The 17,857-nt window shown below is 43.3% G+C and overlaps 1 protein-coding gene across 4 annotated transcripts in view; it reads left to right on the forward strand.

Annotated features, from left to right (window-relative positions):
• The window catches only part of GPALPP1 (GPALPP motifs containing 1), a 35,116-nt gene that overhangs the window by 6,316 nt on the left and 10,943 nt on the right, over positions 1–17,857 (forward strand). For 2 of the 4 annotated variants that reach the window (XM_075918990.2, XM_075918989.2), the window contains 2 exons: positions 2,847–2,945; positions 13,212–13,309. In XM_075918990.2, coding sequence (XP_075775105.1) covers positions 2,847–2,945; positions 13,212–13,309 — 197 coding nt within the window. Of the gene's footprint in view, positions 1–2,846; positions 2,946–13,200; positions 13,310–17,857 lie in introns of all 4 variants that reach the window. The other 2 variants (XM_006124406.5, XM_075918991.2) reach the window with 2 other exon arrangements.

Genomic DNA, 17,857 nt, shown 5'->3' on the forward strand with positions numbered 1-17,857 from the left:
ACAAGTTGACTGAATTAACCCAGATGCAGGAAAGGGGATAAATTATGCAACTCCAGAAGTTAAATGCCACCCCAAGACAGGGCCGGACTAAAGGGTGGACGAGCCGGACAGCTGCCCAACGCGCCTGATGGCGACTGTAAGGGGCGCGTGGCATCCCTTATAGCTGCCATCAGGCACCGCGCACCCGGCTCCCACAGCGCCGGCCCGCCCCATCCAGGGCCCCCCACCCACCCATCCCCACGCTGCCGGCCAGCAGCGCCCTTCCCCCCACGGCCACAGGGCTCTGCATGGCCAGGCTCTGTGCGCCAGCAGCAGTGGTTGGGCCGGGCTGGGCAGCGCATGCGCCGTGCGCCCTAGGGCCGGGCTTATGCTCCCTGGGGGGGGGCAGACCCACGCATGCGCCGTGCGCCATGGGGCAGCACCGCGCGCCCAGGCTCGGGATGCCAAAATGGCTTGGGCCGGCCCTGCCCCAAGATAAAATCTACTAAGATTGTCTTCCCCATTCTTTCCATGAGGTTAGCTGATATGTGTCTCGTCTTAGATTGCTATTGGCTTTTCCACGCAATCTAAATTGTTTCATTTTGATTTTGTATCTTGATACATGTTAACCTTTAGACTGTACTTTTAATTTGTATCTGTACACAACAGATGTGCATGATGAGCACTTCATTAGAAATCTGAAACTTAATATTAGTGAATTCTGTTTCCAAAGTACAACAAGTCTCCCCACATGAATTAATAAGCAGCTGGTTTATGTAGCTAATATTAAAGTTGCTGGAATTGGCCTGTTCATGGAAGTGGATTTTGATAAACTATATCTTTGCTAGCAATAAGGTATGTTTGGGATCTGTATTAGGCTTTGGGTGGACTGTGAATTTTGAAATGAGTATTTCCTAATGTAAATTAAGAATCATATTGGAGGTGGAAATGAAATTTTGAGGTTTAAAAAAAAGAAAGGAAAAAAAGCCAAGGACTTGCAATCCCTAAATTTGGATTCCTAGCTCCAGCAGCCAAATACACCCCCGCCCTGCTCTGACCACTTCCCTGGGTCTGATGGCTCCCATTCCCTGGCCCCCTGCCTAACCTAAAAGTAGCATGATTTTCAGAAGTTCTAAACATCTATAAATGTCATTGAGATGAGTAGCATTGCTTAGCATCTTGAAAATTAATCCACTTCTAACTTTAGGCAGAAAGTCTTGAAAAAATTGGCCTTTGATTCTACATGAATATAAACATAATAATGTGAAATACTACACCTATTTTAGGAGCAGGTATATGATAAGAAAACACAGTCTCAAGACTTCAAAATTATAGATCAAATAGACTGTCTCAGGGAAAATTCGTTTATCCGTGACATAGTGAACAATTTTCAATTCCCAGTAGGTTTGATTCAACTCTCATTCTCTGGCAAGTTAATAGTAGTCTTTCTATTGATTTCACTGGGAACTGGTTTGGGCTTCTGCCCAGATACTGTGTTCATGTTAAAAATGACTGAGAGAAACAGATAATAGTCTCAAAAGGAGATAACTCTTATCTATTTCACTTAGGGTTGTTACAAATGCCTATTTCATAATACCGTATAAAGGGGCCAGTCTTACAGATCCTGTGTGTGATCAAGCCTTAATCAAGTGTGGGCAGGGCCATTCTTAGAATATGCGGCTGTGTAGAGCTCCACTGTACCCCAAATGGAGTATTGCCCTATGCTGCATATGCCTAGTGCCAGCCGAGAGCAGTGCTGGCTTAAGCAGCCCCAATCCCCAGCCCTTTCTCTACCTGGTCCAATCCCCAGGTCCTTGCTCTGCCTCCCGGTAGTCCAATCCCTTGGCCACTGCTCCACCTCCTGGTCCCAGTGGCCAAATCCCTCAGCCCCTGCTCTGCCTTCTAGCTCCAGGGGCTAAATCCCCCAGCGCCCTGTTCCCTGCTCTGACCCTCTCCCATTCCCTGGCCCCCTGCCTAACCTACTGGCACCTGTGGTCCCAGTCTCCCATCCCCCGCTCCACCTCCCAGCCCACAGCTCTGGGTGGGCTGCACCATTCCCCCTTCTACCTGTTTCCCTGCCAGCCTTCCTGCCCTGTTTTTGCCTGCATAGCCCTGAGTATAGACCTCTGTCCCCCTCCCTCACAGAGCTGCTGCTTTGCTCCCTGGCGGGCAATGACTGGGTACAGGTGCTCGGGCTACATAGGGCACCAGAATTCATAAGGACAGCCCTGAGTATGGATCTATGATTTATTTTGATTTGAAGGGTGGAATATTTTTTTAATAGCAAATCACAGCAAACTGCACATACTCCATCCAACTAGTCACATATTCCATGAGACTAGTCACATGTGCAAAGTAAACAAACATGTAAGTGTTTGCAGGATTGGCATTTTAAAGGACATTACATTATTTCCATGTAAAAATGGTTAGTATAAATAATCCCCAAATTTATCCCATGGTTTTAGTTTTTATTGTTCCATCTAAAATTTGATTTGGAAAAGTACTAATCAAAATGTATACAATGATGGTAAAAATGTAGTAAGAAATATGCTGTTTTGAAAATTACCTTATACACACAAAACAGCATTACAGTTTTTTACTATTTGATTTTTTTCTTTCTGCACCAATAATGTTTTTTAACTTTTTTTTTAAATGTCAGAGTGATTTAAGAATGAGGTTTATGCTAACACATTTTTAATTGCTCCAAATTATTTCAGATTCTTATCCTGTGTTTCCATGGTAACAGCAAGATACCACATAGTGAAAGTCTGTTGGAAATGATTTATGTGGGTTTTCCCCCTCTGTAAAGTGTAGATAACTATCATCTATGTCAGGGTAATTATTAAGTTAAATCACTGTATTTGTAGAAAACAGAAAAGAGCTCAGAAAGATGATGATGACGATGATGGCTTTTTTGGACCTGCTCTTCCTCCTGGATTTAAAAAGCAAGATGATTCTCCAGAGAGGTAATTAAAAGAGAATAGTGTTCAGGCTCCTCTAATTAAAATGTAATTATTTTCAATAAAATATTTTGTGGCTGTATCAGTAAACACCTTCATTGTTCTTCAGATTTATGTGATTAGAATTCCTTTTTCCACATAGCAGTGTTCCTGTGTAAATTGAGTAAAGAATTTCATGTGGAAAGTCTGAAAGGAGAGGAAAACTGTGTATGAACTTTCTGATCCTATTTTGAATATCAGATTTCTCCCACCTTCTAAGATAAATCTCAAAAAGAGTACAAATGTCAGACAGACAGTCTGGTATAATATACGCTTATGTTTTTTAGTATTTATTTTGAAGATTTTATAGGCATTGTCTATTTTCATAGTGGCCTCCTTAGGCCCAAATTGTGCAATAATTTTGTCAAATGTAGGGGCCCACCTGCATGGAACTCATTGCATAACTGAGACATTAATTGTTTTCTATGTAATCTATATTACTGCAGTGGCTGTTCTGTTAATACATTGGGATCATAAGTTTTCTACATGTAAGTAATGCAGAATGGTGTATGTTTGGTAAAATATGATTTTAACAAACCATCATTGATTATAGCGTCTTTGTCAGAAACTAAGTCCATTCAACCACACACAATTGTAAAATACCTCTTGAAGAAAGCTAGTTGTTAATTTTCTGTTCAGAATTTAACTGCATCTGACAACCTCCTAATCTTCACATCAATCTCAGCTATTTCCAGTGTAATTCAAAATGATGTGCTGTACGGAAATCACTATTTTCAAGAAAACATTCAGAGATAAAATATTCAGCAGAAACTTCCTTGCATATTTGCTTTTGACATCTCTGCTGTTTGCTTCCTCAGAACTGTAAGAAGTCAGTAGATAGACTGATCCAATATTTACCTGTCAGAAATAATGTCATTGTTAGGAAAATGAGCCAGTCTGTTGCTGAACAGTTCTGGTTATAGCATTACTGTCTGCAAGAAATTTGATAGTTGACAGTGTGTCTCAAATCTGAGAATTTTATTCAGAGAATTTCTGTGTATCAGGAAATACAGCTGAGTATCTTCTAGGTTTAAAACTGTTGAGTTGATTTGGGGGGTCTATTTGTGTAAACTTCTGCCTAATTTTATGACCCTACACTCTAGCTTATCTACCTCTCCCCCAAGCATAGTGTCATATGTGAATTTGCTCAGGGTGCAAACCAACCCATCATCCTCATCGTTAATGAAGATGTTGAACAACACATTTGGAGACAATTTTATTGTATTTCAGATGTTACAATCCTGGTATAACGTCATTTGCCAGACTCTCACCAAACTGTTGCTTTGGGACTACATGCTGGCTTGAGCCTGAACAGAATCCAAGCACTGCCTTTGGGTCATTGGCCACATTATAGAGATGCAACTCTTCCAGCTAGCACCTCCCATGATGTTATTTGATTGCAATATGAGCATATAAATCAGTAAAATATATCATTAACTGTAACAACTGAACTCTGGCTGAACAATGGGTGTTTGGCAAGTTCCAAAACATGAGCTGTGTGATCTAGTGGTTGGAGTAAGCAGAAGACTCAGGGCTGTGGTCACACCAGGGGTCACACCAAAGTTCTAAGTTGGAATCAGCAACTGGGCAAGGAAGCGGGCAACAAGAGCAAGGCCTGGTAGACAGCAGAGAACCAGGTGAGGGGAGAAAAAAGGACCTGGTCTGAGAGGTCTGGGCATCAGCTGGCCTAATGACTCATTGGTCAGACAAGGAATGGGACAGTGAAGGATAAACTTAATTTGTTGTCATTATGACCTCTGTGTGACCTGGATGTTAAGTCTGGTCTTTGTAAAGAGGTACGTGCTTGAACACAGGTATACAAAAGGAGGGGATAGGTCAGGGGTGTCCAAACTTTTTTCAAAGAGGGCCAGATTTGATGAAGTGAACATGCGTGAGGGCCGACCATTTTGCCTGACATTCTTTGAACCATTAAATATAATGCAAATTAACTATTTTATGCAAAGTTTATTGCAAACGGCATACTTTTCATTTCGTCACATGGATGACCAATCTAAACAGGTGTTAAATCACTCTGCCTTTCATATCTGAAGGCCAGATGAAAAAAAAATCCAGGAACCTGAAATATGTCAGGAACATTGTAAAGTACATTACATATTATTGGTAATAAAGATTGTCTGTCAACTTTTAAGTTAAAAAAATATGAACAGGGACATAACACCAAGTATACATGTTGTGTCCAAATATATTTATAACTGATTTAGACCAACTGACTTTAACTGAGATTTTACAATGTATTCATCTCAATACATATGGATTCGTTGGGGGCCATACAAGATAGATATTGCCAAATTACCTGGGGGGCCGTATTAAACCGGAACACGGCCGCAATTGGCCCGCGGGCTGGACTTTGGACATGCCTGGGATAGGTGAAACTGGTTTGAACCTGTTGTAAGGCCTGCAAAGGGACTGTGAGGGGACAAATAATGATTGGAGGGAATTTCGTGCAAATGGGCATGACCTGTATATGCATGCAATTGTAAGTGGTCAGTGAAAAAGGGGTAATTACCATGTAAGGTAGTACAAAAGACCTTGCCTTTTGTTTGGGCAGTTGCAGAAACTTTTCCTGAGTATCCTGGAGATTTTTGCCCTGGAATGCATTCCTGAATAAAGCTGGTTGCTTAAAAAGGGTGTCTGGAATTGATTTGGTAGGGGTTTTGGGCCCCCATCCATCAACAGGAACCGGAAGTATTGTACCTGGTGATGTCTAATCAGCTGTTAATCATCTGGCCATGCTGAGTCAGTGGGTATAGCTGATGTGGTGAGGTATTAGCAGTAGTTCCATTGTGTGCCCTTGTAGTTCAGTGGCGCAAAAGATAAGGCTGATTCTTGGCAGCCCTACCGACCTGGCTGTGAGATCTGTGGTGCCCAACAGTGTGTGAGTTGTGAGAACTAATTCTGCCTAGGTTGCCGAAGGGAAGAGAGTTTGTAGAATGGAAAAATCCCTTAACAGGAAACTAAAGAAGCCTATAGTACCTTTAAAAACTCAGAGGGACTCAGACACAAGGAGAGGCTTGGGCAGAAGAGAGGCACAAACATCTTGTTTTTGTAACAGAGGTGACTTTAACTGTGTTACCAACCCAGGTTAAAGGAGGCTGGCTGGAGAAAAGACCAGAGAAATGTCATGTTCCAGAGGAGAACCCTTGGGCAGGAGAGCAAGGGGAGAGGAAGGATCCCAAACTCCTTATGTAGACACTGAGCCAGATCACAAAAAAATGCTCTAAAGGGGTAAGGAAACTGAGGCAGGGATGAGATGCAGGTGTTACAGTGTTTTATCTAGATATGTATATTTATTGTGCTTTCTCTAGAAAAGATTAACCGTTGGGGAACTTTTTCAAAGCCCATTGTGTGCTTCAACTATTGTGTCCCTAGAGAGAAGGATGTAAACTAGACTTCCCACAAAGTTGGCACTCTGGGCAAGACTGTGCATAAGATATTGTGGAGCCTGGGGTAGCTAGCGCAAAACACAGGGCACAGACAGTTGAACTTTCAGGTGGGGCGGTATTACAAGGAGTACTCTGGGGGGATACTACTGAGAGTATCAATTCAACAGCTTAGTACTGGGGTTTCTCCATTGTAAGGTACACCAAATCAGTCAAAACGAGGACTTTTGGTTCACCACACTGGCTCAGAAAAAGTCATGCAAGCAATTGCCTCAGACACTCCAGTTCCCCTGTGTTACCACCAGTTGCACTCCTTCTACAGATGAGTGGTTATGAAAACCACTGTGTACTGTGTACAGCTGTGGTCTCCTCACCTCAAAAAAGATATTTTGGCCTTGGAAAGGGTTCAGAAAACGGCAACTAAAATGATTAGGGGTTTGGAACAGGTCACATATGAAGAGAGGCTAAAGCGACTGGGACTTTTCAGTTTGGAAAAGAAGAGACTGAGGGGGGATATGATAGAGGTATATAAAATCATGAGTGGTGTGGAGAGGGTGAATAAAGGAAAGTTACTCATTAGTTCCCATAATATAAGGACTAGAGGACACCAAATGAAATTAATGGGTAGCAGGTTTAAAACTAATAAGTGAAAGTTCTTCTTCACACAGCGCATAGTCAACCTGTGGAACTCCTTGCCAGAGGAGGCTGTGAAGGCTAGAACTATAACAGAATTTAAAGAGAAGCTAGATAAATTCATGGAGGTTAGGTCCATAAAAGGCTATTAGCCAGGGGGTAGAAATGGTTTCCCTGGCCTCTGTTTGTCAGATGCTGGAGATGGATTGTACGAGACAAATCGCTTGATTTGTCTTTGGTCCACCCCTTCCGGGGCACTTGGTGCTGGCCACTGTCAGCAGACCAACTGCTGGGCTGGATGGACCTTTGGCCTGACCCAGTACGGCCATTCTTATATTCTTATCAAATAAAATCCCAAAGGACTGGCCACATTGTCAGGTCAGTTTATAATTTAGCATAATTGTGGGTTAAGGTTCTATCTCCCATTGTTTAAAATTCAAAATCTAAAGGTTTATTCATAGGAAGGAAAGGAAGGACAGAATTGTTCAAAGAATCAAATACATACAATAATTGCAAAGTTCTTGATTCAGGCTTTTAGTAGCGATTGAATAAATTGTCTTAAAACAAGTCTCTGAAGTATATCTGAAGTTTGAATAGGTAATTCAGTCCTATTGTTTAGCACTTCAGTTTCTAGCAAAGATTCTCCAGAGGTAAGAAGCAAGATTGAAGACAGGTCCTTTTATATCTTCTGCCATGTGGAGGGAATCACCTTGTTCTTGTTGTGGAAAAGTACAACAATACGGAATTTGGAACTGTATGGGCAAGTCACCTGTCCATGCATGACTCAGTTCTTTACAGGTAGAAGCCATTGTTCCCGTGCTAGTCTGAACGTTCACAGGAGGCTCATCAAATGTAGATTGGCACCTTCCAAGTCTGATTGTCACTCAAATACTTCTGTTCAACTTGAATAGTCCTTTCACAATACATTGGTCAAATCTCTTATTGGTGTTTCCCAGAAGAAAACATTGGATATGCAAGCACAAAGCCAATTCTCATAATTTCAAATACAAAAATGATATATGCATACAAATAGCATAATCATAACCTGAAAGCCATAAGCTTTACATAGACATCTCCCTCGGCCCACTTTGTACAAGATTGGTTGCAAATATATCCGCGGTTGCAACAGTGATCTACATGGTCATATTTCAATCAGATAACATCACAGGGGTTGCTAGCTGGCATCTCCAGAGTGTGGCCAGTGACGCAAATGCAGCGCCTGGATTCTAATCAGGCAGCTTAAAAGCACATAGTCCCAAAGCAACAGCTTGGTGAGTGTCCAGCAGATGGAGTTATAACAGGACTGTGACATCTGAAATATAAAACTGTCTCCAAATGTGTAGTTAAAAATAGTGTAAATAGCGGGTATAATTGTTTCAGGATAATATAACAATAATATGACACCTTACCCTTACTTTCATTATAAAGGCCATTGCCCGCTTGTCTTAGAAATCCCTCCTCAAGGAGCCATTTGTGCTGTGATACATAAAGGAACTCAGCCAAACAATGGCTAACTAGGGCAGCAGAGAGGGAACGTTGATTTTATTATTTATTAATTTATATATATATATATTAAAATCTTTAGATTATTTGGGACCATCTAATTGTGCACATCTGTAACAGTTCTGTGACTGATGTCTTTCCTCTCTCCCTTCTCATTGTACAAATGCAAGTAAAGATGAAGCAGCACCCTGTGCTTCAGGGGCCTGCTACCACAGCACAAACAATATTGAAAACATGTTTCATGTAGAGAAGAGATGTTCTTTCAGCCATATAAAAATAGGATCACCAATAAAATAGCCAAAGGCTACGTCTACATTGGCAAGATTTTGCACAAATACTCTTTAACGCAAGAGTTTTTGCGTTAGACGTTCTCTTGCGCAAATATTCTACACTGGCATGTGCTTTTGCGCAAGCGATGTGCTTTTGCGCAAAAGCATCCGTGCCAGTGTAGACACTCTCTTGCGCAAGAAAGACCACTTGCGCAAGAGGGCTTATTCTGAGCGGGAGCGTCATAGTTCTTGCACAAGAAGCACTGATTTCTTACATTAGAACGTCAGTGTTCTTGCGCAAGAACTCGCGGCCAGTGTAGACAGGCAGCAAGTTTTTGCGCAAAAGCAGGCACTTTTGCGCAAAATCTTGCCAATGTAGACACAGCCAAAGGGTGTAATCCTGAAAGCATTACACTCTTAGTCCTCTTGATGTTGATGGTGAACATGGCTAGCAGGATTGGGTCCATGGGAGAAAGACAGCCATTTAAAGGTAACTAGAGAGCAAAGAACTGTGCACGTTTCACTTCCACTCCCTGATGTAGAGTAGATTCTGCTTATTGGCAGTTCCTCAGTTGCCAGCAAAAAGTTGGTATTACATCAGTTGCTAATAAGCAAAAGTTAGGTTTGTGAGCCAGCACGCAGGGAAAGAAGCACTGAAACATATCTTTCCCAGGTGCAGCTCTGTAAACCTGGCTGCAGGGAAGGCAGCAGCAGGGATGAAAGCTGCAGTCTGGATGCTGGGGCTTTCTCAGGGGATCAGGGATGCTGGAGACTTATGGGGTTGCACCATACTGCTCCCTGCACTTTACAGGGGCCAGGGCTTAGCACATTCCAGTACGTCCTTCCTTCAGCAGTGCAGGCCGCCAGCAGGGCACAGCCTAATATATGGAGCAGTACTTTGCAGCTCCTCTCACCACTGTTCCCTTGACCACAGCTTCCTGTGTCATCCTGCAGCCACTTGTGATCCCTGTGCAGGGACTGATTTGCCTGGCTGCAGCCCCAGAAGGAAGTATTGGGATGGGCTGAGCACTAGCCACAGAGTTTTCCAGGCCTTGGGGCAGGAAAGTGTACATCCAACCACTTCCTTCTCTGGCTGCAGCCCTAAAAAGCCATGTGCATGGCATGAACAGCACATCTTAGCACTTTCTTCCCCATCTGCAGCCCAATAAATCTGTATGCAGTAGGGGGGTGTCTTTATTTTAAAAAGTTACCAATAAGCAGCATGCTGTTGCTAATATCCAAATGCCATTAACATTGATGTTAATGGGATGGGGTTGGTTCCCAGCAAAACAGTGTCAGAAACAGGAGGTTGTTAATACCAAGATTGCTGTTAAGCGGAACTACTATATTAAAGGTGTTTAAAAGTCTTTTGGTCCCCTCCCAGATTTTTTTTCTGCTTAGTGATTTGCTCCTATGGTCCAGTTAAACAAAGCACAATTAGGGCTAATGTGCAGTAAGTGAACATACAGGCCAGAATGTGCCCCATACTGTGTGTGGCACAAGGGAGTAAAGCGGCATTAGGTTATCCCCTTGCACCTGGAGAGAAACAGGCTTTGCAGAGTTATCTGCCCTTCTCAAGCAAATGTGTGAAAAGGATAGGGACCATGCAGAGCCTTGTCTCTCTTTCATGGCTCCCCAGTGCAAACACAGCATTGCTGTGCTGTCACCTTGGACAACACCTGATGTGACTGGTATAGATGGGATGTCATTTACTCCCTCCCCAGAGTAGTGATGAGAGTGGGAAGGAGATTGACTGTTAACAGGGGCAGCAAAACATCAGTGTCCCTATTCTGGTCAGTTTACAGTCTGCTTAATGTAGTCCATAATTATTGAAACAAAATGATGCATGTTGATTTCAGCGCACAGATATCCCAGTATATGGTTGGCTTCTAAGTAGGTGAGGATACATTGTTTATGCTTTGTATAATGTATCCACTCCTTTGAACATCTTTATTTCTCAGACACATCTTTCAAACTTGTCAAAGCATCTATTCTTAATTGAACACTGTATATATGCCATTTTCAGCTTTTAAAACATTTTTTTTAGTTAGCCAAGTGTAAATTATAAATGAACTCTTTACTTTTGAAAAGTGTCACTAATAATGTTAAAATATAAAAATTCAACTTGTGAATATTATTGAAAAAAATAAGCATCAGAAAAATAGGATTACGGAGATGAGTGCATCTTCATCCATAATACTAGCTTTGATTTGAAAAATGCAGCAGCTAATTGGAAACTTTCAGGTACATGTGAGGTTCATGATGCATCAATTTTTGTGTAACTTACAATATTTTTTAAATGAAATTTTATCCTGCCCTTAGGTTTCTGAAATAGTCTTCTGCATATAAGCCAAAAGTAAACAGCTGCCCTGTTTTCTGCCTGCACCCTTAGATAAACATCAAAGCTGTGCCAAACTGCAGAGCATATTAACAAGATTTCACTCCCCTTGCTGTTCTGAGATCCTCTGGGCAGCCAGGAAGCTGTCAGAAATCATGTCAGTTCCATGCTGCTGAGGAATGCCCTGAGCAGCAGCAGCAGCTGCGGAAGAGTTATTCATGCAGAAGACACCACTGAAATGGAGGCAGCAGGATGTATAGAGGATTGAAAACCATAATCCCTCACTGGAACGGTCTACAAGGTGGGAGAGGGGTAGAATAGCTGAGGTCTGCCTCTCTCTCAGGCTTTGTCTACATAGGAACGTTTAATGAGTTATACAAATATAACCCTCAGCATAGATGCTGTACTTTGGAGTGTAAGGGAATATTTGTGCTGCAGCTGGGTGTGATCCCCCACAGAGGTAGACAGACATGTGCTAGCTCTGCCTGAGCTAGAGCACTAAAAATAGCACATCCAATCCGCCATCCATGCTGCAGTGTGTTAACTACCCAAGCTTGAACCAAGGGCTTCAGGTGGGCTGTGGTAACATCCACACTAGTGTGCTAGCTCAGATTTAGCATAGGTCTGTCTACCCACACTCCCAATTACACTCTCCAGCTGCAGTGACATACTAGAGCAGCTTCTTTTCTTTTTGTTTGTTTGGCTTAAACCTCTTCTAAGCAACATGAGTGAAATAAAAAAAGCACTCTTGGATCAAAATAAGGGGTCCCACCAGGATATATTTAAATTCACATGTAAGTTATACCAAAAAGCCTCCTGTGTGGACACTGCAGTAGTAGTCAGAAAACAGAAGAGAAAACAAAAAGCTGTTTCTCTGTTCCAGCAGCTAGATGGGGGTGGAGCTTCGCATTTAGCAGCCACTTGTAACCCAGAAGCTGCAATGAAAGAGCTCTCTAGCTAGAGGCAGCACCACAGTAGAATTATCAGCATTCCCTTCCCCCCTTTCCTAGTATTGGTGTTACAGCAGGTTGGCTTCTCAACTATGATTGCCTCTGAACTATGTGGGTGCTCCCTGTTTACGCCTACACCCCTTGTCTGACTCCCTGGTATCAGTACTGTAGGTGTAATCCTCTGACTATAGGAGTTCGGTAAGGTTTGTTTGCTTTGGTTGAGGTCTTTGCTGTAGTGATGTTACTGCCAGGCTGGATTGATCAGATTATCCCAGATTTAATAAAACCATAATTCAGCAACCCTGGAGCTCACTTCCTCTGTTCCTAAAGTTGCACGTTCAGCATTAGGAATGGTCACAGCTAGAGTTGGGATACTGGATGGGGAAGACCAGTGTTCTGAGATGGCACTGAGTATTCTCTTTCTCTCAGGTGCTTGGCTGCCTGGTTCATCCTAGCATGTTTAGGTTGTAATGAATCACCATAATGCAGGGTCAGAAAGAAAATTTTCTCCCAGGTTAGAGTGGTAGTGTTGTGTGTGTGGTGGTGAGGAGTTACCTTCCCCTGTAGAGTATTCATGTGGGTCACTTGTCAGGATTACCTGGATGTATCTCACTTCAATCATTTCCCTGACACTAAAGGGGTCTCAAGCAGTGATGCACCTCGGTCCCTCTGGTTCTCTGCCTGAGGTACATGATAGTCTAATAATTCTCAGGATGATTGGCTGGCCGATTCCGACTTTAAACTCTGATGAGATGGTTTTGATTGCACAAAAAGCTTGGATAGTGGAGATCATATTGATAAACAGATGGGAGATATTTAATAGAGACAGTGCCTGCTTTTTAAAAAAAAAAAAAAAAAAAAAGGGATAACTTTAAAAATCTCCTGTGGTGTGGAGGTGTAAAGTGTGATTTTTTTCAAGTTGATAATATCCTCACTGAAAATTTATGCATATCAATGAAAATGTGACTGTCATAAGAGAAAACACTTTCAACTTTACCAGTTCTTGCTTATTGAACTGTGCAAATATTGATTCTTGCTGCAGACAGTAAAAAGTTGTAACTTAAATGCTTTTCTTACTGATGTTTTTAAATTAGGGGAAGGTAATAAGAATTCTTCTTTTTCTTTGAGGCCTGTTATAGGTCCTGCTTTACCACCTGGTTTTAGGAAACCTACACAATATACTGAAGATAATAGCTGTTCCATAGGACCTTCAATTTCTTCAGCATGCCGTACACAGGTTTGTAAAAACTGAAATGGCACCAGTTCATCTTGTATTTATAGTGCTTTGCATGAAGGATTTTAACAAACTGATGGCCTGTTCCAAAGCCCACTGAAATAAATTCTAGTTCAGTAGATCTTGGTTTAGATTGTAATCTCTATAGTGCAGGGATTTGTCTTGCTCTGTAGGTAGAAAGCATCTGTCTTATTTTAAGTGCCATGAAATATAAACAATCAGTTTTAAGTAAATAACCTTACAACTGTATCTACAGAATATCTTAGCACCACTTCCAGCGATTCTGAAATGGGTTGTTTGGGGGAAAATTGCATTTCTCTGATTGCCGCCTTTTTATTTAAACTGTGCTTGAGCATGCTAGGCACTTCAAGGAATTTAGAAAAGATGTAATCCTTGACCTGTAGATCTTAGAATCCAAGCTGAGTAATCTAACAGTTGATTTGGGAACAGCAAAAATCAAGATGGGGAGTTGGTGAGGAGTAAGAGGATAGAAGTAAGGAGCTGGAAAAAACAGGCAAAACGTTATGAGGTTTGGGAGGAGGTGGGAGGAAGTTGCAAGCATCAGGTGCTATGAGGTAACAGTGCCAAATGTCTTGTTATGTACCACATAGTGTGTTCTTTCTTGTTTTGCTGGAGCATGCATATTGTGGAAGAAAACATTGTCCTCGCTCTGCGTTTGTAAGCAACAAGTAGCCAGAAGCAGTTTTATTACGAGCTGCAGCGAGGGAAAAACTGGTTTGGACGGGGGGGAGCCCCCCCCCCTTCAAGGCAGATCTTCAAATACAAGCAATTATGAAGCAGTTTATATACTGTCTATTAAATATAATAACAATAACAATTAGTCTCCTTCCCATTACAAACATCAATGGTTAACAGTTATTTAGTTCCACCCAGATGCTCCTTATCTCAAGGTCCCTGCCAGAGTCAGCATTCTATCCTTATCTCCGTATGGAGGCGAGAGGCAAAGGCAGCGTCTAATTACAGATCTCGCATTGTCAGGCCACAGACTTAGCCTGACTCTTGCTCTCTTGTTAACAAGACCAGATGGCTGCACACAAATTCCCTTATTCCCTTTTCCTGCCTCCACAATATTGTGGACTGAATTAAAAGGGCTATGTCTATGGAGTAGTGGTTAAGCAAGTATCCCCTCACTTTCTCACTTTCTCTCCTGGTGTCATGAAGTCTTCCCCTCTGAGGGTATTGTGTAGTTAAAGCTTCCCTTCCCAGGACTCAAAATGTAAACAAATCTCAAGTATATGGTATTTGCTTCCCTGTCTCTGAGAGAGCGACAGATATTTTTCATGGCTCCAAATCTTTCTTTGTACTTAGGAAGAAAGGAGGGAATTGAACATCCATCCTTTTGTCAGAATAGCTCAACATTATTGTCTCTAAATTTCATTATTGGTAGCCCTAGGACTGTGGTCACCAACAGGTCGATCGCGATCGACCAGTCGATCGCGAGGCGTCCTGCCCGGTCCCCCCCCCCCCCCCCGCATTTGCCCCTCCACCCCCGAGAAACCCCACTACCTACCTCAAGTGAAAATGGAGGTAGTGTTGGCTTCCCGGGGATGGACAGAAGTCCTGCAGCTTAGCGCCATTTCCAGCAATTCCAGAAGTGCGCTAGCTACTCTGCTGGGCGTACTGCGGGAGTGAGCATCGGCTCCGGAAGAAGAGCACAGCAACTTACCTGCACCGCACAGGATGGGGGGAGTCAGACCTGGGGCAGGCGCACGCGGGGCTTCCCTGCGCCGGGGTGGGTCGGCCCCGGGACAGGCGCGCGCGGGGTTTCCCCGCGGGGAGAGGGGAGGGAGTTGGGCCCAGAGGAGGCACGCGCTGGCTTCCTGGGAGGAGGCAGATGCAGGGGACTCTCTGCCTCCACTGCCTGCCTGTCCCCACTGCCCCATTCCCACTCCCCAGTTCCCTCTCCCCAGCTACAGAACTCTGTCCCCATTCCCATCCCCACTCTCTGAACTCTGTCCTCATTCCCCTGTCCTGAGCCACAGAACTCTGTCCCCACTGGCACCCTGTCCCCTGCCAAAGCACCCACTAGCACCCTTCCCCAGTACTATGTCCCCTGCTCCCACCAACACAGTTGGGGCCACATTAGTGAAGCTTAGGGTGGAGGAGGGTTTTTTTGCATCTCACTTGTGTGGCCCCAACTGACTTTTCTTGGGTCGGTGACCCCTGACTCAAGACAGGTTCCCTGCCCTTCTCAGAAATAAAGACAATGCAGAAGCTTTTTGTTTGACACAGTATTTTATTTAAAAATGAAGCCTGGCCAACAAACCCCAAATTGGGACCAAGCCCCCATCTGGCCACAGCATCATAACACTCCTGCGCTCCCCTTTCTCCTACATCTGAGCCTGTCATACGCTGGAACCCCCTGCCCTGAGCCCCTCACATACCCCAACCCAAATTCCTGAACCCTCACATCCAGAAGTCTGTGGCTTGTTTAGTACCCTAACCCTACATCTGACCCCAACACTGCCCAGCCTGGCGCCCTCTCCCCGAGCCAGTGTCCCTTTATCCACCTTCTCCTGCATCCATATTTCCTCCCAGAGCTTGCACCTCTCACCCCTTCCCAAACACACATCCCTCATTCCCACCCCAGAGCCTACACATCCTGTCTCAATCCAGCAAGGTTACAGCTAGACTGCAGGAGTTTTTCAGGATTCCGGAGATATCCCAGAAAAACTCTTCTGCATCCAGGGATGTATTTGTTCTTCCACTTCTTTTAGTGAAAGAGCCAACATGATCTTTCCATCACCTCTATATTCCTCTTTCCGCAAGGAATAAGTGAGCTTCCAAAAAAAGGAGTTTTTCTGACATTTGGTCCAGTCTAGACAGGCCAAATGTTGGAAAAACCTCTTCCTACAGAAGAATTGGGGAAAAAAGCAACAGTATAAGGGTTGGGGATAGCAAGTGATGGAGAGAAGGAGAATAGAAAGGGCGGAGCTTCAAGGAAGGGGCAGGGCAGTAGATCTTGGCTTGTTCTGTCATTTAAAAAGTGATCTTGGGTGTGAAAAGGTTGGAGACCACTGCCCTAGGATAATGCCTCCCAGTATTTGAGTACTGAGGGTTATGGTGAATTCCTAACCACCCATACCTAGGAAGTTCACTAGTGCACCATGAGAAGAGACAGTAATCTGGGGTTGCTTCCCAAACTACCACCTTGTCTCTGAACACCTTTGGTGGTTGGAGAGAAACCTTGAAAGTTGGTTAGTGCTAGGCTTAGAAGATTCTGATACTAGCTATTAGAGTAGGTGGTGTGAGATCTCACACTTATTTTGAAGGAGCAGGGGTGTTGAATATTTAACAATGTCATTTTCTCCCGAAGTGTTCCATTTGTGTTAAGGTTTGTTTGTTAAACTCAAAGCTTTAAACAGCCTGTCTAAAAATCTCATGCTTGCTCTTGTCTTTTGCTGTAGTCTTGGAGGGTAGATGGGGCCTGAAATGTATGTTTTAAAAAAAGTACAAAAAATTGATATACCTTTACATGCTCCCTTTATCCATCACAAGGAAGCAAAAATTGGGCACAAGCCACTTGCATGTTGTCTTCAGTTACTTGCCCGATTACGGTGTGCTGCTGGATCAGAAATGGTCACTTTTCTTCCCATTTACTCACTTCCATATATGCCATTTCTTTCAACACTTTGCTTTTTATTACTCTCTCTATCCTTTCTCTCACTAATTCCTCTGAATGCCCTGCCTATACCAGTACATAAGGGTATGTCTACACTACCCCCCTAGTTCGAACTAGGGGGGGTAATGTAGTCATACGGAGTTGCAAATGAAGCCCAGGATTTGAATTTCCCGGGGTTCATTTTCATAAAGCCGGCCGGTGCCATTTTTAAATGCCGGCTAGGTCGGACCCCATGCCACGCGGCTACACGCGGCACGGACTAGCTAGTTCGGATTAGACTTCATAATCCGAACTAGCTGTAAACCTCGTTCCACGATGTGTATAGCATCACAACCCAAGTAATCATTTAATGTAATCATTAGTACTTGTTTCTACCAACTTTTCCTTACTCTGTTATTTTTCTGAAGCATGTCAATTTGCAATGTAAGGTCCTAGCATGCTGGACTATAAGTACAGTTCAGAAACAAAGCTTTTTTTATCAGCACTTTGTGCATTTACCAGTCTCCCACCTCCTTCAACAGGTGTAGTCATAATGAAGAATGATAGTGTAATGTTTAAAAATACTCCTCACTACAAATAATGTTTAAGCAGTTTGGAAATGAGATGGACTTCAATAGAAACCAAGTATGGAGTTTCTATCTCTTTCAACTTCAACCATCTTGCGATAACCTATGAAATCTTTTAAAATTTTGTTCCAGATTTTTTTCTAGTCTCTCTGGCCAACTGTTGACAAATAACAATACAGTAAACTTCCGATAATCCGGCACCTTTAGGACCCAGGGGGTGCTGGATTATCAGATATGCCAGACTATTGGAAGAGGGGGCTATGAGGGGTCTGGGGTGGCGTGGGGGGGATGCCACCACAGACCCCTCATAGCCCCCCTTCCGATAGTCCGGCTCTGCCCTGG

Source organism: Pelodiscus sinensis, chromosome 1 (genome assembly GCF_052426305.1).
Source record: "Pelodiscus sinensis isolate ZL-2025 chromosome 1, ASM5242630v1, whole genome shotgun sequence".
NCBI classification, from domain to species: Eukaryota; Metazoa; Chordata; order Testudines; family Trionychidae; genus Pelodiscus; species Pelodiscus sinensis.